At 54.0% G+C, this 26,155-nt stretch overlaps 1 protein-coding gene across 1 annotated transcript; it reads right to left on the bottom strand.

The window, feature by feature from the left end:
- Positions 1 to 9,754: 9,754 nt before the first annotated feature.
- LOC145340535 (uncharacterized) lies at positions 9,755 to 18,501 on the bottom strand. The gene is made up of 2 exons (XM_080185004.1): positions 18,451 to 18,501; positions 9,755 to 12,330 (listed from the first exon to the last, which is right to left on the bottom strand). Exon 2 carries the CDS (start codon positions 12,291 to 12,293, stop codon positions 10,821 to 10,823), a length of 1,473 nt encoding a protein of 490 aa, XP_080041130.1. The 5' UTR covers positions 12,294 to 12,330; positions 18,451 to 18,501; the 3' UTR covers positions 9,755 to 10,820.
- Positions 18,502 to 26,155: the final 7,654 nt, after the last annotated feature.

Here is a 26,155-nt window from a genome sequence, read left to right as displayed (position 1 = left end):
ACAATCCCAGCCTCTCTCCCCACTCTCTGTCCCAGAGAAAACAATCCCAGCCTCTCTCCCCACTCTCTGTCCCAGAGAAAACAATCCCAGCCTCTCTCCCCACTCTCTGTCCCAGAGAAAACAATCCAGCCTCTCTCCCCACTCTCTGTCCCAGAGAAAACAATCCCAGCCTCTCTCCCCTCTCTGTCCCAGAGAAAACAATCCCAGCCTCTCTCCCCCCTCTCTGTCCCAGAGAAAACAATCCCAGCCTCTCTCTCCACTCTCTGTCCCAAGAGAAAACAATCCAGCCTCTCTCCTTACAGCTCAGATGCTCCATCCCAGGCTCCATCCTGGTGAATCTCCTCTGTAGCCTCTCTGGGGACTGAGGGGCATTGAGTGGGCTATTTGTTCAGAGTCAGTAGGGTAACGATGGGTAGAATAGCCTCCTCCTGTGATCTTTCGGGTCAAACCAAGTAAACAAACTTAAATTACATTCGGACAAAGAAAAAGGGGGCAGCTCCCCAAAAGGAGGGGGAACGGCCCAAACAGAAACAAAAGGTACAAAGGAAACTTAAGACACGTCAAATCAAAATGTGATTATCGGGGTCTATAAGGCACCTCAGCCCCTGTGGTGCCCAACGGGCACGGAAGGCCTCGACAGTGCCTGCGGACACCGCGTGCTCCCTCTCCAGGGACACCCGGCCGCGAACGTAGCCGCATGGTTTCCTGACACGTTAACACGATCTGGGATAGGTACAGAAACAGCCAGTCAGTGTGCAGTTGAGTTAAACTTTATTCAGATCCACACATACATGCCATTAAATACAGATGATGGTATTATCGTAACTTCCCAATTGGAGACATGCGGACTTCTCACCAGCCCAGCCAGCGCTGCTTCTCAGCTGATCTCTTTGGGCTGGGGGGTCTTTATTCCTGTGGGGTTTTGGATGCAGGAAAGTACAGAGATTCCATCCATCCACCCCCCCATTCCTAAGTCAGGTCAATGTAACAGGGTGGAGGGGAAAGGTAATGCAGGGATAATACGATCAATCACGTATCCACCTACCTCCAGGGGACCCCCAACCCTTCACGCACAGATACAGGAACAGGAGGAGGCCATTCAGCCCCTCGAGCCTGTTACACAGGAACAGGAGGAGGCCATTCAGCCCCTCGAACCTGTTACACAGGAACAGGAGGAGGCCATTCAGCCCCTCGAGCCTGTTACACAGGAACAGGAGGAGGCCATTCAGCCCCTCGAGCCTGTTACACAGGAACAGGAGGAGGCCATTCAGCCCCTCGAGCCTGTTACACAGGAACAGGAGGAGGCCATTCAGCCCCTCGAGCCTGTTACACAGGAACAGGAGGCAGCCATTCAGCCCCTCAAGCCTGTTACACAGGAACAGGAGGAGGCCACTCAGCCCCTCGAACCTGTTACACAGGAACAGGAGGCCATTCAATCATTCAATTAGATTGTGCCTGATTTGCGATGCATGTCCATTTATCTGCCTGGACCCTGTAAAGGGCTGCAAAAATCTCTGGTTGTGAGATTGGAAATGAATCGATTGATATTTGTGGAAGGAGCTTCCAGGGCAGCACCTGAGTCTGTCACTTTCCCCTCTCCACATCTGGATCACTCCATCATTAACATTTCCACCTCAGGCAACCTCTACATTTATTCATTTATGGATTTATGGGGGGTTGGTGGGGTGGGGGCAGGGGGGGAGGTCACTGGCTGGACCAGAATTTATTGCCCATCCCTAACTGCCCCTCAAGAAGGTGGTAGGTGAGCTGCCATCTTCAACCCACTGCAGTCCCGTGTGGTGTAGGTACACCCACAGTGCTGTTAGGGAGGGGGTTCCAGGATTGTTATTGGACATCAGTCAATTTGTGTGGTGTAGGTACACCCACAGTGCTGTTGGTACACCCACAGTGCTGTTAGGGAGGGGGTTCCAGGATTGTTATTGGACATCAGTCCGTCTCCGTGTGGTGTAGGTACACCCACTGTGCTGTTAGGGAGGGGGTTCCAGGATTGTTATTGGACATCAGTCAATCTGTGTGGTGTAGGTACACCCACAGTGCTGTTAGGGAGGGAGTTCCAGGATTGTTATTGGGCATCAGTCAGTCCGTGTGGTGTAGGTACACCCACTGTGCTGTTAGGGAGGGAGTTCCAGGATTGTTATTGGACAGTCATTCCCATGTGGTGTAGGTACACCCACAGTGCTGTTAGGGAGGGAGTTCCAGGATTGTTATTGGGCATCAGTCAGTCCCGTGTGGAGAGAGAATTCAGAAGGTTGCAACTTCTCCCTCTCCTCTCTCCATATTTCTGGGTGAATTAGTCATGCTAAATTTTCCCTTGGTGTTACCCAGACAGGCATGCAGTGTGACAACTAGGGGATTTTCACAGTAACTTCATCGCAGTGTTAATGCAAGCCTACTTATGACATTAATAAACTTTAAACATAGTCTCCCTCTCTCCACCCTCCCTGTGTCTCCTCTCCTTTCCATCTGTCTCCCCCTCTCCCCACCCCGCCTTTCTCCCCACCCACTCTATCTCTCTCTCCCCACGCCCCGCCTCTCTCTCTCTCTCACAGCCCTCCCTGTCTATCCCCTCTCCCTCCCCCCTTCTGTCGACTCCCCCCTCCCCGTCTCTTCTCTGCCTCCCCCTGTCCCCCCACTCCCCCTCTCTCTGTCCCCCACTCCCCCCTCTTTGTCCCCAGCCCCCCCGCCCCCTCATCCTCTCTCTGCCTCCCCCTCCCCCTCCAGTTTGAAGCTCCTTCCTCTCTTGCTCTGTGCTCCTGGGAATATGTCCTGCTTGCTGCCATTCTTCACTCATTCTGCCGATTGAGGTGCTGGTCCCTGCTTCACCTCTTCCCCATTTCCTTTCCTCTGCAGACTCACTACGAAGGCATGCCCCTGTCAAACCTACTGCTGGAGGATTTTTATCTGGAGTATTGTGCACTGTTTTGTCCCGAACTTGAGGAAGGATGCAGTTGTATTGGAGGCAGTTCAGAGGAGGTTGATTAAATTGATTCCAGAGATGAGGGGTTTGTCGTACGAAGGGAAATTGAATGGTTTAGGCCGATACTCTGGAAATTAGAAGAACGAGGGGAGATCAAATTGAGATATTTTAAGACGATAAAAGGTATGGATAAAGACGACATGGAGCGGATTCTTCCTCTTGTGAGACATTCTCGGATGAGAGGTCATAGTCTTAGGATAAGGGGCAGCAAATTTAAAACAGAGTTGAGGAGAAACTACTTCTCCCAAAGCGTTATGAATCTATGGAATTCACTACCCCAAAGTGCGATGAATGCTGGGACAGTGAGTAATTTTAAGGAGGAGTTAGATTTTTAATTGGGAATGGGTTGAAGGCAGGAAAATGGGGATGAGGAAAATATCAGCCATGATCGAATAGCGGAACGGACTCGATGGGCCGAATGGCCTAATTCTGCTCTGATATCTTATAAACTAGGAGGCAGGATCTCAGGGGTCACTGCCCGGGGTGAAGGGTCAGCAGTTGAGGGGGACAATCTCAGGGGTCACTGCCTGGGGTGAAGGGTCAGCAGTTGAGGGACATGACTCCCACAGCTGTCTGGATTGCAGCTCTTCACACCTCACACCCTGTAAGGACTCCATCCCTTTCTCTCAGTTCCTTCGCCTCAGCCGCTTCTGTTCCCATGATGCCATTTTCCAAAATGGCGCTGCTGCTGTCTCTTCTTTCGTCTTTAACTGTGGCCTTCCACCCACTGTGGTTGACAGGGTTCTCAACTCTGTCTCACCCCCTCCCCGGGCCACTGCCCTCACCCCCTCCCCTGGACCGCTGCCCCACCCCCACCCCCTCCCCCGGGCCGCTGCCCCCACCCCCTCCCCCGGGCCGCTGCCCCCACCCCCTCCCCCGGGCCACTGCCCCCACCCCCTCCCCCTCTCCTGCACCACTGCCCCCAACCCCTCCCCCGGGCCACTGCCCCCTCCCCCTCCCCCGGGCCACTGCCCCCACCCCCTCCCCCGGGCCACTGCCCTCACCCCCTCCCCCGGGCCACTGCCCTCACCCCCTCCCCCGGGCCACTGCCCTCACCCCCTCCCCCTCCCCCGGGCCACTGCCCCCACCCCCTCCCCCGGGCCACTGCCCTCACCCCCTCCCCCTCCCCCGGGCCACTGCCCCCACCCCCTCCCCCAGGCCACTGCCCCCACCCCCTCCCCCGGGCCACTGCCCCCACCCCCTCCCCCGGGCCACTGCCCCCACCCCTTCTTTCCAGGACCAGGATAGACTCCCCCTTATCCTCATTCTTCACCCACCAAACTCCGCAAAGGATCATCCTCTGCCATTTCCACCAATCAACATATCTTCCCCTCAGCCCCCATCAGAATTCCGCAGGGACCGCTCTCTCCGAGACACCCAGCTCCACCCAACACTTCACCCCCCCGTCCACAGCATCTTCCCATGCAATTATACAAGGTGTAACACCTGCCCCTTTACCTCCTCCCTGCTCACTGTCCCAGGGCCTAAACACCCCTTTTAGGTGAAGTAACACTTCCCCTGCACCTCCTTCAATCTGGTCTATTGCATTCGCTGCTCCCAATGCAGCCGACTCTACACCAGAGAGACCAAGCTCAGACTGAGTGACCGCTTTACTGAACACCTTCGACCCATCTGTAAGCAGGAACTTCCTGTCACTTCAGCACACCAGCCCGCTCTCCTGTCCACATGTCTGATCTTGGCCTTTTAAAATGTTCCAGTTAACCCCATTGCAAACTGGAGGAACAGAATCTCATCATCTAATTGGACACTTTACAGCCTTCCAGACCAAACACTGAGTTCAACAACTTCACAGCATGAGCTCTCTCCTTCACCCTCACCTCATTCCCATTAAATCATAGAATCTCCGGCATGGAGACAGGCCCTTCAGCCCAAACTGGTCCATGCTGATGATGAAGCCCATGTAAGATAACCCCATTTGACCCAGGTCCCACTAAACCTTTTCTGTCCAAATTCTATCTATATTTGTTCAATTGCCTTTTAAATGTTGCCAATGTCCCTGCCTCAACCACTTCCTCGGGCAGCTCATTCCACATGTGTACCACCCTCTGAGTAAAAACATTGCTCCTCAGGTTCACATTCATTCTTTCCCCTTTTAACTTGAATCTACACCCTCGAGTTCTTGATTCCCCAACCCTGGGAAAAAGACTGAGTGCATTCACCCTATCCATACCGCTCATGATCTTATACACCTCTGTATAAGGGCAGAAGTTATGGCTGGGGGAAAGGTAATTATGAGGTGAGATTTAGGATACATAGCTTAGAGTAGAAAGCTGCAGGGGATGGGAACAACTGAAATGTGGAGCTTATTCAAGGAGCAGCTACTGCGAGTCCTTGATCAATATGTACCTGTCAGGTAGAGAGGAAGTGGTCGAGCGAGGGAACCGTGGTGTACTAAAGAAGTTGAATCTCTGGTGAAGAGGAAGAAGGAGGCTTATGTAAAAATGAGACATGAAGGCTCAGTTAGGGCACTGGAGGGTTACAAATTAGCCAGGAAGGAGCTAAAGAGACTGTTAACATAAGAAATAGGAGGAGTAGGCCATCCAGCCCTTCGAGCCTGCCCCGCCATTCATTAAGATCATGGCTGATCTGTTTCCAACTACAGACGTTAAACTAACCAGCCTATAATTCCCTGCCTTTTGTCTGCTACCTTTTTTAAACAGCGGTGTAACATTAGCCGTTTTCCAATCTTCCAGCACTTCCCCGGAATCCAGCAAATTTTTATAAATAAATACTAAGGCATCCACTATCACCTCTGCCATTTCTTTCAGAACCCTGGGGTGCATTCCATCCGGTCCTGGGGACTTGTCCACCTTCAGTCCCGTTAGTCTATCAAGCACTACCTCTCTAGTGACAGTAATCGCCTTCAGGCCCTCAACTCCTACCATCCTTCTATCTTTAAGATCCGGCAAACTATTCGTGTCCTCCTCCGTGAAGACCGAGGCAAAAAACTTACTTAAAGCCTCAGCCATTTCCTCATCTCCCACCACTAAAACCCCCCCTCATCCTCCAAGGGTCCAACATTCACTCTAGCTAGCCTCCTCTTCTTTATATATTTGTAAAAACTTTTACTGTCATTTTTTATATGAACTAGTGCTAGTTTAGCTTCATACTCTATTCATGTTAAGAAGAGCTAGAAGAGGACATGAGAAGACTTTAGCAGATAGAATCAAGGAGAACCTGAAAGCTTTCTATAGGTATGTCAAGAATAAAAGATTGGTTAGGGCAAGATTAGGGCCAGTCAGAGACAGTAGTGGGAAGTTGTGGGTGGAGCCTGAAGAGATAGGAGAGGCACTGAATGAATATTTTTTGTCAGTATTCATGCAGGAAAAAGTCAATGTAGTCGAGGTGAATACTGAGATACAGGCTTTTAGACTAGATGGGATTGAGGTACATAAGGAGGAGGTGTTAGCAATTCTTGAGAGTATGAAAATAGATAAGTCTCCTGGGCTGGATGGGATTTACCCTAGGATTCTCTGGGAGGCTAGGGAGGAGATTGCAGAGCCTTTGGCTTTGATCTTCGTGTCGTCATTGGCTACAGGTATAGTGCCAGAAGACTGGCGGGATAGCAAGTGTTGTCCCCTTGTTCAAGAAGGGGAGTAGAGACCATCCTGGGAATTATAGACCGGTGAGCCTTACTTCTGTTGTGGGCAAAGTTTTGGAAAGAATTATAAGGGATAGGATTTATAATCATCTAGAGAGAAATAAATTGATTAGGGATAGTCAACACGGTTTTGTGAAGGGTAGGTCATGCCTCACAAACCTTATCGAGTTTCTTGAATAGGTGACCAAAGAGGTGGATAAGGGTAAGGCAGTTGACGTGGTGTATATGGATTTTAGTAAAGCGTTTGATAAGGTTCCCCATGGTAGGCTACTGCAGAAAATGCAGATGCATGGGATTGAGGGTGATTTAGCAGTTTGGATCAGGAATTGGCTAGCTGATAGAAGACAGAGGGTGGTGGTTGATGGGAAATATTCAACCTGGAGTTCAGTTACAAGTGGTGTACCTCAGGGATCTGTTTTGGGGCCACTGCTGTTTGTCATTTTTATAATGACCTAGATGAGGGTGTAGAAGGATGGGTTAGTAAATTTGCTGACGACACCAAAGTCGGAGGAGTTGTAGACAGTGAGGATGGATGTTACAGTTTGCAGAAGGACATAGATAAGCTGCAGAGCTGGGCTGAGAGGTGGCAAATGGAGTTTAATACGGAAAAGTGTGAGGTGATTCACTTTGGTAAGAGTAACAGGAGTACAGAATATAGGGCTAATGGAAGGACTCTTGGTAGTGTGGATGAGCAGAGAGATCTTGGTGTACATGTGCATAGATCCCTGAAAGTTGGCACCCAGGTTGATAAGGTTGTTAAGAAGGCGTACGGTGTGTTAGCTTTTATTGGTAGAGGGATTGAATTTCTTAGCTGTGAGGTCATGTTACAACTGTACAAAACTCTGGTGTGGCCGCACTTGGAGTATTGCGTACAGTTCTGGTCACCGCATTATAAGAAAGATGTGGAGGCATTGGAAAGGGTGCAGAGGACATTTACCAGGATGTTGCCTGGTATGGTGGGAAGGTCTTATGAGGAAAGGCTGAGGGACTTGAGGTTATTTTCATTAGAGAGAAGGTTACGAGGTGACCTAATTGAGGCATACAAGATGATCAGAGGATTAGATAGGGCGGACAGTGAGAGCCTTTTACCTCGGATGGTGATGGCTAACACGAGGGGACATAGCTGTAAATTAAGGGGTGGTAATTATAGGACGGATGTCAGAGATAGGTTCTTTACTCAGAGGGTAGTAAGGGCATGGAATGCCCTGCCTGCAGCAGTTGTGGACTCGCCAACTTTAAGGGCGTTCAAATGGTCAGTGGATAGGCATATGGGTAACATTGGAATAGTTTAGGTTAGAAGGTCATTGGATTGGTTCCACTGGTCGGCGCAACATCAAGGGCCGAAGGGTCTGTACTGCGCTGGAATGTTCTATGTTCTATAAGATCACTCCTCAGTCTCCTATGCTCCAAAGAAGAAAATTTTAGTCCGTCCAATCTCTCCCTATAACTCAGTCCCTTGAGTCCTGGCAACATCCTTGTAAATCTCTTCTGCATTCTCTCCAGTTTAATAACATCTTTCCAATAGCAAGGTGACCAAAACTGAACACAGTACTTCAGGTGTGGCCTCACCAGTGTCCTATACAACAGCAACATAACTTCCCAACTCCAATACTCAATGCCCTGACTGAAGGCCAGCATGCCAAAAGCCACCTTCACTGCCCTATCTACCCAAGACTTCACATTTAGAGAACCGTGCACTTGAACTCCAAGGTCCCTCTGTCTCACGATACTCCCTAAGGTCCCACCATTCACCATGAAAGTCCTACCTGGATTTGATTTTCCAAAATGTAACACCTCACACTTATCTGCGTTGAACTCCATTTGCCATTTCTCAGCCCACTTCCCCAGCTGATCCAGATCTTGCTGCAATTTTTCATAACCTTCCTGCTTACAATACCACCTATTTTAGTGTCATCTGCAAACTTACCGAACATGCCTTGTACATTCTCATCCAAATCATTGGTATAGATAAGAAACAGCAATGGGCCCAGCACTGACCCCGAGGCACACCACTACTCACAGACTTCCAGTCCGACAAGCATCCTTCCACCATTACCCTCTGCTTCCTTCCATCAAGCCAATTGTATATCCAACGTACCAACTCTCCCTGGATTCCATGTGATCTAACCTTCCAGAGCAGCCTACCATGTGGAAAGGTCTTACTGAAGTCCATTTAGACTACAGCTACAGCCCTGCCCTCATCAATTTCTTCCCTTGACACTCTCCGTATTCTGGGGTTTATCCCATCAGGTCCTGGGGACTCGTCTGCCTTAATGTTTCTCAACAACCCCAATATCTCCTCCTTTTTGATCTCAACATGACTCAAACTATCTACACATCCTTTCCCAGACTCATCATCCAGCAAGTTCTTCTCTTTGGTGAATACTGACACAAAGAACTTATTTAATACCCCGCCCATTCCTTCTGGCCTCTGGCCCCTGTCCCTGAGTGGGCCAACCCTCTCCCTGGCTACTGTCTTGATCTTCCTGAACACACTTAACAAATTCCATTCTGTCTAAACCCTGGGCACTATGGCAGTCTCAACCCGTGTTGGGAAAATTAAAATCCCTTCCCGTGACAGGCCTATTACTCCTGCAAGTCTCCTCAATCTCCCTGCATATTGTTCTTCTAATTCCCATTGGCTATTTGGGGGTGTACAGTACGATCCCAATAAGGTCACCCTCCCCTTCTTACTTCTTCGTTCCACCCACAAAGTCTTGCTGGATGATCCTTCCGTTATTTCATCTCTGACTAATGTCGTGATGCTCTCCTTCATCAAAAATGCAACTCTCCCTCCTCCCTTTCCAGCACCTCTGTCCTGCCTATAGCATCTGTACCCTGGAACATTGAGCTGCCGGTCCTGTCCCTCCCTTAGCCATGTTTCAGTAATTACTATAATATCCCAGTCCCATGTACCCATCCATGTCCTGAGTTCATCTGCCTTGCCCATCAGGCCTCTTGTATTGAAATCGGTCCAGTTTAATGCAGCAGGTTTTGCCCGCTCTCTGCCGTGCTGCTGCTTGTCTCTATTCAGCTTGCCTTTGCTGAGTTCAGCATCTCCTACCAGCTCCTCAATTGCTGCTGAGAATCGCCCGCCACCCCCCCTCCCCACCGCCACCACTTCCAGTTTCAAATATATTTTAGTTTCATTTCTTCCATTGATTTGTTTTTCAATTCTCCCTTTTTTAATAACTCCACTTTCCACCTTTATTCCCATACCACCATCCCGCTCCCCCTCCACCCCATGAGGGCCATCTGCCACATGCCTCAGGTTGTTCTTGAACACTTTGTTCTGCCATTTACACATTCGGATCTCTCAATGTGCTGCTATCCATTCTCAGCCACAATCACCACTACTTACATTCTCTTTGTCAATCTCTCCCGTCTCCACCTATCACTGACCCTCTATCCACCCACCCCCCCTCCCCCAACAACAGTATAAAACTCATCCTGTCTCCAAATGCCGTTAACTCTGACAATCACAGAATCCCTACAGTACAGGAGGCCATTTGGCCCATTGAGTCTGCACCCACCACAGTCCCAGCCAGCCCCTATTCCTGTAACCCCACATATCTACCCCACTAACCCACTGACACTAGAGTCAATTTAGCATGGCCAATCCAATTCGAGTCATCCAGACTTGAAACGTTGGCCCTACTCTCTCTCCCACAGAAGCTTCCATATTTTCCAAAATATTCTGTTCACATTCCAGCATCTGCAGTAATTTGCTGGCCTATCTCTGGTGTCTAGCAACAATACCAGTGCCTCACTGTGATTTAACCCTCACATCCCCAGTATCTTCCTGGTAGATTTGCACTGTACAAGCCCACAAACTGGTTCCTGAGATGCAGAGTCCCAGCCACCTCCCAGAGCAGCCGGAACAATACCGTGTTCCCCCCACATCCCCCTCCCTCCCCCAGGGTAAAGGCAGACTCCCACTAAACCTCCTCACTGCCAAAGGTAACAGGCAGAGGTCATGGGGGTCTCAGGGGTCACTGCCAGGGTGAAAGGTCAGAGGTCATTTCCATGGTGAAGGGTTAGAGTTTGGGGGAGGGCATCAGGGGTTACTGTTTGAGATGAAAGGTCAGAGATTAGAAGGCCTCAGGGGTCACTGCTGGGATGAAAGGTCAGAGGTTAGGGGAGGGTCTCAGGGGTTACTGCCCAGAGTGAAGGGTCGGAGGTTGGGGGTTGGGGGGGATCTCAGGCGTTGAAATTGATGACCTGGCTGGGGCAGTGATCAGTCACCACCACGGACTCCTCCCCCTCGGCCTCGGGCCGTCCGGCTCCATGAACTCGCTGGTGCTTCTTGACATGTGAGGACTTGGTGAAACGGCGACCGCAGACTCCGCAGGCGTAGGGCTTCTCGCCAGTGTGAACTCGTTGGTGGGACTTGAGGTTGGAGGAGGTGGCAAACTCCCTCCTGCAGACGGTGCAGGAGTAAGGCCTCTCCCCACTGTGCACCCGCTGGTGGGTCTTTAGCAACGAGGCCAGGGTGAAACTCTTGGAGCAGAGATGGCAGTGGTAGGGTCGCTCGCCTGTGTGTACCCGCTCATGGTAAACCAGTGAGTAGGACTGGATGAAGCTCTTCTGGCAGAAGGAGCATTTGAAGGGCCGTTCCCCCGAGTGGATCCGCCAGTGCTGAACCAGCTTGGCCGAGATGCCAAAACTCTTGCCGCACAGTGCGCAGAGGAAGGGCTTCTCGCCAGTGTGGGTCCGCAGGTGGCTGGAGAGGTGCGAGGGCAAACGGAAACACTTTTCGCAGATGGTGCATCGGTATGGTTTCTCACCGGTGTGGGTGCGCCGGTGACTGGACAAGTCAGAGGAGAAGCGGAAGCGGCGGTCGCAGACGGCACAGCGGTAGGGTTTGGCGCCTGTGTGGATTCGCTGGTGCTGAATTAGGGAGGAGGACTGGGAGAAACGTTTGGAACAGATGGGGCAGGAATACGGCCTCTCCCCCGTGTGGACACGCTGGTGTACCAGCAGTGCATTGGAGCGCGAGAAACTCTTCTCACACACGGTGCAGCGAAACGGCTTTCCTGCACCGCGCCCCAGAGGGGAGCAGCCAGCCTCGGGGGCTGCTGGCCGGTACTGAGGTTCCAGCAGGCCTGATGGGCCAATGAAGCCACCTTCACAGGCCACGAGAGCTAAAGGGCCTCCCGCCTCCTCCTCTAAGAGAACTGCAGCGGCTCCTCGCTGGACTGCCGTCTGCTCCTCGTCTGACAGGCCAGCCACTCTCCGTCTGAGAGACGTCTGCTCTCCATCTGAGACGACAGCTCCCCGTCTGAAATCAGTGTCCTTGCCTTCGTCTGAAACAAGCAGTGCCCGTCTGAAAGCAGTCTGCTCCTTGCCTGAGACAGCGATTCCTTGCCTGAAATCAGTCACCTCTCCTTCATTTAGGACAGACGCTCCCTGTCTGAGAGTTGTCTCCTCATCTGAGACGGCAGAGAGCCCAGACTTGTCGACCATCTCCTCCTCCTTGCCTGAGGTGCAGTGAGCCCCCCAATTCTGAACCATTTCCTCAGCCTCTGATGGGATCTCATCAGCTCCCAGAGTCTCCAATGGGTAAATCAGCTTGCCTTCAATTGCTATGTGTCGCTCGAGACTCCTAGTGCTCAGCAACTCTGCACCGTCCACCTCCAGGGGCCAGAGAACTCCCGCTGAATTCAGCAGCATCGCTCCAGGGAAGCAGGAGTTCTCTGCTCAACAACCTCTATCAAAAAAAAACAAGCTTTAGTCCAGGAGGGAAATTCTGGCACTTTAACAGAAACTGTCCCCAGTTCAGGCCATCCAAAAACACAGGCACCAAAATATAGAACAAAACAAAAAAGAACAATACGGCACAGGAACACAGGAACAGGCCTTTTGCCCTCCAAGCCTGCACCGATCATGTTTACCTATCTTAAAACAACCCCTTATATCCCTCTATTCCCCATTTTGTTCATGTGTCTATCAAGCTAAGTCTTAAATTTGGCTAATGTAACTGCCTCAACCACTTCACTTGGCAGCACATTCCAGGCCTCCTCCACCCTCTGTGTAAAAAAAAACTCCCCCTGCATACCTCCACTGAACCTTTCCCCCCTCATCTTGAACTTGTGCCCCCTTGTAATTGTCATTTCTGCCCTGGGAAAAAGTTTCCAACTGTTCACCCTATCTATACCCCTCATAATCTTATAAAGGTCTATCAAGTTGCCCCTCAGCCTCTGTCTTTCCAGGGAGAACAATCCCAGTTTATTCAATCTCTCCTCATAGCTAATACCCTCCATCCCAGGCAACATCCTGGTAAACCTTTTCTGTACTCTCTCCAAAGCCTTCATGTCCTTCTGGTGGTGTGGAGACCAGAATTGGACACAGTACTCCAAATGTGGCCTAACCAACGTTTTATACAACTGTAACATAATTTACCAACTTTTATACTTGATGCCCCTGCCAATGAAGACAAGCAAGCCATATGCTTTCTTCACCACCTTTTCCACCTGTGCTGCCACTCCTAAGGATCTGTGGACCTGTACTCCCAGATCTCTCTGTGTGTCTTTGGTCCTGATGGTTCTGCCATTTATTTTATAGTTCCCACCTGAATTGGATCTACCAAAATGCATCACCTTGCATTTGTCTGGATTAAATTCCATCTGCCATTTCTCTGCCTAATTTTCAGCCTATCAATATCCTGGTGTATTCTCTGACAAACTTCATCACTATCCACAACTCCACTAATCTTAGTGTCATCCACAAGCTTACTAATCTGACCAGCTACATTTTCTTCCAATTCATTTATATATATCACAAACAACAGAGGTCCCAGCACTGATCCCTGTGGAACAACAGAAGTTACAGACCTCCATTCAGAAAAACACCCTTCCACTGTTATCCTCTGTTTTCTATGGCCAGGCCAATTCTGAATCCATCTAGCTAGTTCACCCCTGATCCCAAGTGATTTAACCTTTTGCACCAGCCTGCCTTGAGATACCTTGTTGAATGCTTGACTAAACTCCATGTAAAAAACATCCACGGCTCTTCACTCGTCAATCATTTTTAACATTTACTCAAAAAACCAAATCAAATTAATGAGAATGAGCTCCCACATACAAAACCATGCTTTCTGTCACTAACAAGACCATTCAGTTCTAACAGTGCATAGATCCTATCAGCAAGAAACTTCACCAACTGTGGCATCTTCTCCGGAGTCTTCAACATATCATTGATGAAGACAAACATCTCGCCAAGGCCAACCCCACACCCCCACTTCTCGCCTAAAAACAACCGCATAACCTCAAACAGACCATTGTTCACAGCAAACTACCCAGCCTTCAGGAGAACAGTGACCACAACACCACACAACCCTGCCACAGCAACCTCTGCAAGATGTGTCGGATCATCGACACGGATGACATCATTGCACGTGAGAACACCATCCACCAGCTACACGGCAAATACTCTGAGACTCGGCCAACGTTGTCTACCTGATACGCTGCAGGAAGGGATGTCCCGAGGCATGGTACACTGGGGAGACCATGCAGATGGTATGATAACGGTTGAATGAACATCGCTCGACAATCACCAGACATGACTGTTCCCTTCTTGTTGGTGAACACTTCAGTAGTCACGGGCATTCTGATCTTCAGGTAAACATTCTCCAAGGCGGCCTTCACGACACACGACAGCGCAGAGTCGCTGAGCAGAGACCGATAGCCAAGTTCTGCACACATGAGGACGGTCTCAACCGGGATCTTGGGTTCATGTCACACTATCTGTAACCCCCATGACTTACCTGAACTTGAAACATCTCACTAACTGTCCTGTCTGGAAACAATACACATCTCTTTAACCTATGCTTAATGCTATCTCCACGCACATTGTCTGCATCTTTAAGACTTGAATAGTAGGTTAGCTGTAAAGACTTGCATTCTAATCAGAATTCTGTAAACTGTGTGTGTTTATACGCCCTGTTTCTGAACAGAACTTTCCACTCACCTGACGAAAGAACAGCATTTCTGAAAGCTTGTGGGGTTACTATTAAATAAACTGGTTGGACTCTAAACTGGTGTTTTGAGACTTCTTACTGTCCCCATCACACACTCCCAGGATAGGTACAGCATGGGGTTAGATACAGAGTAAAGCTCCCTCTACACTGTCCCCCCATCAAACACTCCCAGGGCAGGTACAGCACGGGGTTAGATACAGAGTAAAGCTCCCTCTACACTGTCCCCATCAAACACTCCCAGGACAGGGACAGCACGGGGTTAGATACAGAGTAAAGCTCCCTCTACACTGTCCCCATCAAACACTCCCAGGACAGGTACAGCACGGGGTTAGATACAGAGTAAAGCTCCCTCTACACTGTCCCCATCAGAATAATTCTTCCCGCCTCTCATCCCACCTTTCCCTCCTGCTCCTCCCGCCTCCCCTTCCTTTCCCCCCTCGATCACCCCCTCCACCCCCCCAACCTTTCCTTCTGCCCCCCTTCCTGCTCCGCACCCTGCACCCCCTCCCCTCTTGCTCCCCCTCTCGTCCCCCCTTCCTCCCCCCCAACTCTCCCCTCCCCCCCAACTCTCCCCTCCCCCCCCTCCTACTCCCCACTCCTCCCTCCTACTCCTCCTACTCCCCACTCCTCCCCTCCCCCTACTCCCCACCCCTCCCCCTCCCCTCTCACCCTCCTCCAGCTTCCTCCTCCCCCCTCCCTCACCCTCCTCCTCCCCCACCCTCCTCCCCCCCCACCCTCCTCCTCCCCCCTCCCCCACCCTCCTCCTCCCCCTCCCCCACCCTCACCCTCCTCCTCCCTCCCCCACCTCCCTCCTCACCCCCCCCTCCCACCCTCACCCTCCTCCTCCCTCCCCCACCTCCCTCCTCACCCCCCCCACCTCCCTCCTCACCCCCCCCTCCCCCCTCCCCTCCCGCCCCCCCTCCTCCAGCTTCCTCCTCCCCCTCCCTCACCCTCCTCCTCCCCCTCCTCCTCCCCCCTCCCCCACCCTCCCTCTCCCCCCTCCCCCACCCTCCCTCCCCTCCCCCTTCCTCTCCCCCCCCACCCCCTCCCCTCCCCCCCGCCCTCCCCCCACCTCCCCCCTCCTCTCCCCCCCCACCCCCCGCCCCCCCTCCCCTCCCCCCCGCCCTCCCCCCACCTCCCCCCTCCCCCTCCCTCCCCCCCCACCCACCCCCCACCTCCCCCCCTCCCTCCCCTCCCCCCGCCTCCCCCCCTTCCCTCCCCCCCCACCCCCCGCCTCCACCCCCCTTCCCTCCCCCCCCTCCTCCTCCTCCCCCCCTCTCCCCGCCTCCACCCCTTCCCTCCCCCCCCACCCCCCCCTCCCCTCCTCTCCCCGCCTCCACCCCTTCCCTCCCCCCCCACCCCCCCCCTCCTCCTCCCCCTCCCCCCCTCCCCCCCCTCCTCCTCCCCCTCCCTCCTCCTCCCCCCCCTCCTCCTCCTCCTCCCCCCCTCTCCCCCCCCTCCTCTCCCCCCCCTCCTCCTCCCCCCCTCTCCCCCCCCTCCTCCTCCCCCCCTCCCTCACCCTCCTCTCCCCCCCTCCCCCTCCCTCACCCTCCTCCCCCTTCCCCCCTCCTCCTCCCCCCACCCCCCCGCCCCCACCCTCCCTCCCCTCCCCCTTCCTCCCCCCCCCACCCCTCCCTCTCCTCCCCTCCCCTCCGCCCCCCCCTCCCCTCCCCCCTCCCCCCCGCCCCCCCCTCCCCTCCCCCCCCTCCCCTCCCCCCTCCCTCCCCGCCCCCCCTCCCTCCCCTCCCCCCCGCCCCCCCCTCCCCCCCGCCCCCCCCTCCCCTCCCCCCTCCCTCCCCGCCCCCCCTCCCTCCCCTCCCCCCGCCCCCCCCCTCCCCTCCCCCCTCCCTCCCCGCCCCTCCTCCTCCTCCTCCCCCCTCCCTCCCCGCCCCCCCTCCTCCTCCTCCCCCCTCCCTCCCCGCCCCCCCTCCCTCCCCTCCCGCCCCCCCTCCCTCCCCTCCCGCCCCCTCCCTCCTCCTCCTCCCCCCCTCCTCCTCCCCCCCCTCCTCCCCCCCCCCCACCCCCCCGCCCCCACCCTCCTCCCCCCCCCCACCCCCCCGCCCCCACCCTCCTCCCCCCCCCCGCCCCCACCCTCCTCCCCCCCCCCCGCCCCCACCCTCCTCCCCCCCCCCCACCCCCGCCCCCACCCTCCTCCCCCCCCCCACCCCCCCGCCCCCCCCCCCCACCCCCCGCCCCCCCCCACCCCCCCGCCCCCACCCTCCTCCCCCCCCCCGCCCCCACCCTCCTCCCCCCCCCCACCCCCCGCCCCCCCGCCCCCACCCTCCTCCCCCCCCCCACCCCCCCGCCCCCCCGCCCCCACCCTCCTCCCCCCCCCCACCCCCCCGCCCCCACCCTCCTCCTCCCCCCCCCACCCCCCGCCCCCACCCCCACCCTCCTCCTCCCCCCCCACCCCCCCACCCTCCTCCCCCCCCACCCCCCCGCCCCCACCCTCCTCCTCCCCCTCCCCCTCCCCCCCGCCCCCACCCTCCTCCTCCCCCTCCCCTCCCCACCCCCCCTCCTCCTCCCCCCCTCCTCCTCCTCCCCCTCCTCCCCCCCCCCCCACCCCCCCGCCCCCACCCTCCTCCCCCCCCCCCCCACCCCCCCCGCCCCCACCCTCCTCCCCCCCCCCCACCCCCCCGCCCCCACCCTCCTCCCCCCCCCGCCCCCACCCTCCTCCCCCCCCCCGCCCCCACCCTCCTCCCCCCCCCCACCCCCGCCCCCACCCTCCTCCCCCCCCCCACCCCCCCGCCCCCCCTCCCCTCCCCCTCCCCCCCCCTCCTCACCCCCTCCCCCCCCCTCCTCACCCCCTCCCCCTCCCCCCCTCACCCCCTCCCCCTCCCCCCCGCCCCCACCCTCCTCCTCCCCCTCCCCTCCCCCTCCCCCTCCCCCCTCCCCCTCCCCTCCCCCCTCCCCCCCGCCCCCCCCTCCCCTCCCCCCCGCCCCCCCCTCCCCTCCCCCCTCCCTCCCCTCCCCCCTCCCTCCCCGCCCCCCCTCCCTCCCCTCCCCCCGCCCCCCCTCCCCCCCGCCCCCCCCTCCCCTCCCCCCTCCCTCCCCGCCCCCCCGCCCCCCCCTCCCCTCCCCCCTCCCTCCCCGCCCCTCCTCCTCCTCCTCCCCCCTCCCTCCCCGCCCCCCCTCCCTCCCCTCCCCTCCTCCTCCTCCTCCCCCCTCCCTCCCCTCCCGCCCCCTCCTCCTCCCCCCCTCCTCTCCCCCCCCTCCTCCTCCCCCCCCTCCTCCCCCCCCCCCACCCCCCCGCCCCCACCCTCCTCCCCCCCCCCACCCCCCCGCCCCCACCCTCCTCCCCCCCCCCCGCCCCCACCCTCCTCCCCCCCCCCCACCCCCGCCCCCACCCTCCTCCCCCCCCCCACCCCCCCGCCCCCCCCCCCACCCCCCCGCCCCCACCCTCCTCCCCCCCCCCCGCCCCCACCCTCCTCCCCCCCCCCACCCCCCCGCCCCCCCGCCCCCACCCTCCTCCCCCCCCCCACCCCCCCGCCCCCCCGCCCCCACCCTCCTCCCCCCCCCCACCCCCCCGCCCCCACCCTCCTCCCCCCCCCCGCCCCCACCCTCCTCCCCCCCCCCGCCCCCACCCTCCTCCCCCCCCCCACCCCCCCACCCCCACCCTCCTCCTCCCCCCCCCACCCCCACCCTCCTCCTCCCCCCCCCACCCCCCCACCCTCCTCCCCCCCCACCCCCCCGCCCCCACCCTCCTCCTCCCCCTCCCCCTCCCCCCCGCCCCCACCCTCCTCCTCCCCCTCCCCTCCCCCTCCCCCCCCCCTCCTCACCCCCTCCCCTCCCCCTCCTCACCCTCCCCCTCCTCACCCTCACCCTCCCCCTCCTCACCCTCCTCCTCCTCACCCTCCTCCTCCGTCTTCCTGCCGCCGGTCCACAATCCGTCGCGACTCCGGGAGAACCCCCCACTGCGCAGGCGCCGGCCTGCCCTCCCTCCCACAATGCCGCGCGGCCGCTCTGTCAGGGCACCTGCACCTGCGCGGGGCATGCCGGAGACAGGAACCGCCATTTTTGCCAACAACAACAACACCAACACCAACAAGTGCCCATCAGCCGAACCGCGGCCTGGAGCCGGGGCAATGCCTCCTTCCGCCTCACATTAACCTCCCAAATAGCCTGAGCATCCAAACTGATTCCCCCACTCTCACCCGGGGAGAGGGGGGATTGACAAGTTAGGTTTGGAGAGGATGTTTCATCTTGTGGTTCAATTTAAATAAATAGAAAAGTTACAGCACAGGACAGCATTCGGCCCATTGTGTCAACGCTAGCCCGAGGACACCAGTTGCCTTTTGTTATCCCACCTTGCTGCACCCTTCTGCTTAGGGGAGAAGTTTCTTCCTATCTATCCTATCCATGTCCCTCATAACGTTGTACACCTTAATCAGGTTCCCCCTTCTGACTTCTCTGCTTTAAGGTAAAAAAAACCCCAGCCTAACCAGCCTCTCTTCGTAGCTGAGAAGCTCCAGACCAGGCATCGTCCTGGTGAATCTTCTCTGCACCCTCTCTCTAGCACTACCACATCCTTCCTATAGGATGGATATCAGAATTGCACACAGTACTCCGGCTGTGGCCTAGTGAGCATTATACAGCTTTTTCATAATCTCCTTACTCTTGTATTCTATGCTTCACCTAATAAAACCATAGAAATATAGAAAAGTTACAGAACAGAAGGAGGCCATTTGGTACATCTTGTCCATGCCAGCCACAGGACACCCAGGTGCCCTTTCTAATCCCACCTTCCTGCACCCAGCTCACAACCCTGTAGCTTACAGCACTTAAGGTGCACACACAGGTATCTTTTAAATTAGTTTAGGTTCACTGTCCCTACCATGAACTCGGGCAGCGAATTCCAGACACCTGCCACCCTCTGTGTGTAAAAAAAAATCCTTCACTTCCCCTCTACACTTACTGCCATTTATCTTGAATCTCCATCCCCTGGTGCTGGAATTCTACACCAAGGAAAACAATCTTGTCCCGTCCACTGTATCTCTTCCCCTCATAATTTTATCCAACTCTATCAAGTCAATCCTCAGCCTTCTTTGTCCCAAGGAAAATAACCCCAAACCTATCCAATCTCTCCTCATAGCTACACACTTCCAGCCCTGGCAATATTCTTGTGAACCTCCTCTGCACTTTCTCCAGTGCAATTACATCCATCCTAGGAATATAGGAATTAGGAGTGAGAGTTGGCAATTTAGCTCTTCGAGCCCACTTCACCATTCTACGTAATCATGGCTGATTTCCATTTCATCCAAACTTCACTTCCCTGCCTTTTCCCCAAAGCCCTATATCCCACTTTTGATCAAATATTTATCTCTCTCTTTCTTGAATCAATTGATTGATTCTGCATCCATTGCACTCTGGGGCAGTGAGTTCCATAGATTCACAACCATCTGTGAGAAGTAGCTTCTCCGTACCTCTATCTTGAACCTCCCCACCTTACGCTACAACTGTGACCTCTTGTCGTCAAAGGGGGAACATTTGGTTAACATTTACTTTATCAGTCCCATTGAATATGTTATATACCTCAATCTTCTGTACTCCAGCAAGTACAATCCTGTAATGAAGTGATCAGAACTACACACAATACTCCAGTTGTGGCCTCACCAGTGTTTTATACAATTCCTACATTATATCCTTACTTTTCTATTCTATATCTCTGCCAATGAAGGAGAACATTCCACCTGCTTTCTTTATAATCTTACCTACTTGAAATGCTGCCTTGAGTGACCTGTGTACTTGTATGCCAAGACCTCTCACTTCATTTATCCTTCTTAGTATATTTTCATTTCTTGTGTATTCCCTATAAGTATATGACCTCTCTAAATGCATTACCTCATACTTCTCTGTGTTAAAATTCATCTGACACTATACCGCCCACCCCACAACCCACTGATATTGTTTTGTCGATTTTAGCTATCCGCTACACTGTCCACTACTCGGCTGAACTTTGTGTCATCGGCAAATTTTCAACCATGCCCTCATGTTCACATCCAGATCATTAACATATAACACAAACCAAGAGTCCCAACACTGAACGTTGTGGAACACCACTTAAAACAACTTTCCATTTTCAAAGGCATTCATTGACCTTTACCCTTTGTTACCTGTTACTAAGCCCACTTCTGATCCAGTTTGCCATATTACCCAGTATCCCATGGCCTTTTATTTTAACCAATCTGCCATGTGGGACCTTGTCAAACACCCTTTCTAAAAATCCATGTACACAACATCCACTGCACTACCCTCATTGACTCATCCTGGCACTTCTTCAAAGAATTCAATCAGGTTTGTGAAGCAAGATCTTCCTTGAACAGATCCATGCTGACCATTCCTGACCAGTCCATGCTTTTTATGTGACAGTTAATCCTATCTCTCAGGATGGATTCTACTAACTTGCCCACCACTGATATAAGACTAAATTAACAAAGAACAAAGAACAACACAGCACGGGAACAGGCCCTTCGGCCCAACGAGCCCGCGCCGCCGTCCCATTGTCTCAGTGACTCTTTTCGCTCTTCCTAACTGTAACCCATCCATCTCTCCTCCTAGGTCCTGGTATCTGCTCAGTGTTACTGTCCCTATCCATTATTTCCTCATTTTTCCCTAACTAAAACATATCCTCCAGCCTCAGTTCCAGCTGCCTCACCCGGGCCTTAATCTTAATTATTTAATTATTTAATAACTTAATTATTAGTCACAAGTATGCTTGCATTAAGACTGCAATAAAGTTATTTTGAAAATCTCCACACTCCGGCACCTGTTCGGTACGCTGAGAGAATCTAGCACCTAACCAACATGTCTTTCAGACTGTGGAAGGAAACCGGAGAACCCGGAGAAAACCCACGCAGACACAGTGAGAATGTGCAGACTCTGCACAGACAGTGACCCAAGCCAGGAACAGAACCCAGGTACCTGCCACTGTGAGGCAGCAGTGCTAACCACTGTGCCACTGTGCCAAGCCTTTAATTAGCTTTAAAATGACTGCAAGCAGTTAACTGGCATTTAGCAGGATACTTGAAAGATGGGATTACTTTTTTTGCAACATCGCTTAACCTCTCCATTGTAATTGAAATTGTGGAGAGTCATTCCTGCGGGCAGTATTAGCCTTTAAAATGACTGCAAGCAGTTAACTGGCATTTAGCAGGATACTTGAAAGATGGGATTTACTTTTTTGCAACATCGCTTAACCTCTCCATTGTAATTGAAATTGTGGAGAGTCATTCCTGCGGGCAGTAAATTGTTGTTGGAGGCGTTTGGCCTAGAACTGTTTGGCATTCCTTCAATCTTTTTTTTAAAGTATGGAACTATGTTTGTATGTTTCCAATCCTCTCGGTACCTCCCATGTATCTCATGAGGATTGGAAAATCATCCTCAGAGCATCTGTTATTTCCTTCCTGACCTCCTTCCACAGCCTCAGGAACATCCATCTGACCCTGGTGACTTATCAACTTTCAAGGATTCCAGTCCTTTGAGTTCTTGCTGTCTCTTTATAATTATCCTATCCAATACCTGTGTTCCTCCTGGAATACTAAATCAGCATCATCCCTTTCCTTTGTAAACATGGAGGCAGAAGATTTATTTTAAACTCTCACCACCAGCCTCTGCATTTACACACAAGTTCCCCCTTTTCATCTCTGATAGGCCCCTCCTGTTCCTTAACCTTTTACCATTAACATGTTGGTAAAATATCTTTGAGTTTTCTTTAACTTTACTTGGTAATCTTTCTTCATGCTCTCTCCTCGATTTCTTTAGTTCCATTGTTACTTTGACCTTGCACTTGCTATATTTGTCTAGGCTATCTGCAGTGCTTAGTCCTTTGTGATTATCATGCAGTTTCTGTTTGCTCTTTCCCTGTGTTCCTCTGGGCACAGTAAGAAGTCTCACAATACCAAGATAAGGTCCAACCCTCCTGAGCAGTCAACCCCAGGAGAGAAGAACCCAGGCGGCAGCAATGGAGACTGGGGCTACCCAGAGTACAGCGCGAAGTTACCCAGGGTACAGCGCGCACCCGAAAGCGCCGAGTGCCTGGGCCGGTGGCAGACTGCGCATGCGCCGTGGCGCCGGAGCCGTGGCCGTGGCCCAGGTTCCAGCGGGAAGGTCTGAGCGGCCGGACCGGGGCCGGGGGGGGAACTATTGTCCGCGGCACCGCGGGGACACGTTACACCGGCACACCCGCGGCACTGCACCGACGGGGAGGGTAATATCAGACGGCACATCCGGCGAGGGGGGGAAATGGAGGGGACCGGAAATGCGGAGCAGGCTCCAGTCAGCCAACAACAACAACAACAATAACTGGGGGGGGGCGGAGTCAGGAGATACTACAACAACTGGGGTTATATACAGAGTAAAGCTCCCTTTACACTGTCACCATTAGTGAAGATGTGGGTATGCCGGCGTTGGACTGGCGTAAACACAGTAAAAAGTCTTGTGAGAAACACAGCTCACAGTTAAACAATTTAGTCAAGTCAAGTTCTGAAGGAGCAAGATTTTATTTGACGTTCTTGCAAGACCGGGTGTCTAGCGAAATAGGCACACCTCACATAGATTTGCAGGCACATTTTATACCTTTTTTACAAGCATGTGATGGCTTTGCAACGTGATGTTCTCTCCTAATTGGTGGTCCCTGTCCCATCTATGTGTTAACATTCTCCTATTGGCTCGAGGTGTCATCCCCCTCTACCCCCATCCAACAATGTCTCCTGTTATCACAAGAGTGCATTAGCAAACTCATCCATCTTATCCAATACTGTTACATGTCCAGTTCAGATTGGTAGTAATCAATCCTTTGCCAACTTAATCACTGCTGTCCCGACTATCTCAGTGACCCCTTCCCCCTTTTATGCTTATTGTATAAACAACACATCTTGCAGACCATTTGCTTTTTATAACGTGGGCCTCTTACATTCCTGCAGGATGTGGTGTATGCTTCACTGCACATCACATCTCTGATGTTATCTCTACATTACAGGCAGTCTTTTTATTATCCCTTAGTATTGCTGTGTTAGCAGCATCGAACCTTATGTCCTATGTTTGTGACTAAACTCACAGTTGTTTCCATAAAGTGGGTTATCAATTATGCCTAACTATATCCAATCTATTTAACTTTAAGCTATTTCTCCATGCTCTACAAATACATGTGTTAACAACATCTTTACCTATTGCTCACAGACTGACAACACCAGGTTTTAGTCCAACCTATTTATTTGATAATATACTCACAAGCTTTCGGGGGTTAGTCCTTCGTAATCTCTAAACTGTCTGTGCTTTATATGCTCTGTCTGAGGCCAGAACTCTCCATCATCTGACGAAGGGACTAACCCCGAAAGCTTGTGAGTATATTATCAAATAAATAGGTTGGACTAAAACCTGGTGTTGTCAGACTTTTTACCATCAGTGAACCCAGGGACCTTGGGTTCCATTCCCTGCTTGGGTCACAGTCTGTGTGAAGTTTGCACGTTCTCCCTGTGTCTGCGAGGGTTTCCTCCAGGTGCTCCTATTTCCTCCCGTGCTGGTTAGGGTGCATTGGCTATGCTAATTCTCCCTGTGTTACCCAAACAGGCACCAGAGTGTGGCAATGGGGGGATTTTCACAGTAACTTCATTGTAGTGTTAATGTAAGCCTACTTGTGACACTAATAATAAATAAACATTAAATCAACTGAGGGGCATGTGAAAGGTATACAACAACAACTGAGAACCTGGGGAAGCCTCACTCAGGGAATCCATACCCAGAGGAGGAGGGGGCATGGCTTTAGAATGGGGGGATCTTCTCCCGTTGAAGTCGGATGAAGGGAGGGTTATGGGGGGAGGCGGATAGAGAGGGGTTATGGAGGGAGGCGGATAGAGAGGGGGTTATGGAGGGAGGCGGATAGAGAGGGGGTTATGGAGGGAGGCGGATAGAGAGGGGGTTATGGGGGAGGCGGATAGAGAGGGGGTTATGGGGGAGGCGGATAGAGAGGGGGTTATGGGGGGAGGCGGATAGAGAGGGGTTATGGGGGGAGGCGGATAGAGAGGGGGTTATGGGGGAGGTGGGCAGGGGGGGTTTGTGGGGAGGTGGATAGAGAGGGGGTTATGGGGGGATGCGGATAGAGAGGGGGTTATGGGGAGGTGGGCAGGGGGGGTTTATGGGGGAGGCGGATAGAGAGGGGGTTATGGGGGGAGGCGGATAGAGAGGGGGTTATGGGGAGGCGGATAGAGAGGGGGTTATGGGGGGAGGCGGATAGAGAGGGGGTTATGGGGGGAGGCGGATAGAGAGGGGGTTATGGGGGAGGTGGATAGAGAGGGGGTATGGGGGGATGCGGATAGAGAGGGGGTTATGGGGAGGCGGGATAGAGAGGGGGTTATGGGGGATGCGGATAGAGAGGGGGTTATGGGGGGATGCGGATAGAGAGGGGGTTTATGGGGGAGGCGGATAGAGAGGGGGTTATGGGGGAGGTGGGCAGGGGGTTTATGGGGGAGGCAGGCAGAGGGGGGAGGTTATGGGGGGAGGCAGACGGAGAGGGGGGTATACGGGATGTGGACAGAGAGGGGGGTTATTGGGGGAGGTGGACAGAGAGGGGGGTTATGGGGGGATGGACAGAGACAGGGGTAATGGGGGGATGGACAGGGATGGGGGTTATGGGGGGAGGCAGGCAGATGGGGATTTATGGGGGAGATGGACAGAGAGGGGAGGTTATGGGGGGAGGCAGACTGAGGGGGGTATGGGGGGGTGGATAGGGAGGGGGGTTATGGGGGGAGGCAGACTGAGGGGGGTATGGGGGGAGGTGGACAGAGAGGAAAGCGGGATAACAGGAGGGGGGAAATGGGGACTTGGGAGCAGTGGAGACTGGGGGAATCGGAAGGACAGGGAGAAGTGGAACAGGGGATGAGTTAGTAAAGGGACAGGGATCGGGGGGATGGTGGATTGGGGAATGGGCAAACAGGGCACAGGAACCAGAGCAGAGTTAAGGCCACAATTGGATCAACCAGTGATCTTACTGGATCTAAATTACAAAGTCTGCTTTAGCCAATAGGGGAGTTGCAGGACCGTGAGGTAGATTGGATAGTATAGGGCTGAATGGCCTTGTGCTGGTTAGATGATTATCCTTTCTGACTCATTATTAATCATTAATTTGTGGTTATCTGATGCAGGGAGATGGAGGGAGCCGGTCAGAGGGTAATTTTGGCACCAAGGGAGATGAAGGGGCAGCAGCGAGCCTGTGACCTGCCCGACTTGTGGTGACCGCTTCATGGAAGGCCACACTCTGCACCAAGACCAGCGGGTCCATTCCGGGCAGCGGGACTTGCCGGAGATGAGCTTTACTCGCACAGCTGCCCTGGGCTCCTTCCAGTTGTGCAATAACGGTGAGCGATTCTCAATCTGTGATGTCTGTGGGAAAGGCTTTACTGTCCCAGCACCAAGCAGCACCCACAGGGCGGGAGCCGCTGCTCTGTGCCCACTGTGGGCAGACTTTTGCCCTGATCGATAACTACCAGAAGCACTGCCTAACACACTGTCAGGACCGGGTGCATTGCTGTAACATTTGCCACATCCGATTCGACAGCAGCTG

The sequence above is a fragment of the Carcharhinus amblyrhynchos genome, unplaced genomic scaffold (assembly GCF_965287045.1).
Source record: "Carcharhinus amblyrhynchos unplaced genomic scaffold, sCarAmb.v2.hapA chromosome_1119, whole genome shotgun sequence".
Taxonomy (NCBI): Eukaryota; Metazoa; Chordata; class Chondrichthyes; order Carcharhiniformes; family Carcharhinidae; genus Carcharhinus; species Carcharhinus amblyrhynchos.
The sequence above is the reverse complement of the archived record's forward strand: the minus strand, read 5'-3'. Positions and strand labels throughout refer to the sequence as shown.

Coding starts and splice junctions, on each gene's coding strand:
- LOC145340535 (XM_080185004.1), bottom strand. CDS start 12,293: ATGCTGCTGAATTCAGCGGGAGTTCTCTGGCCCCTGGAGGTGGACGGT.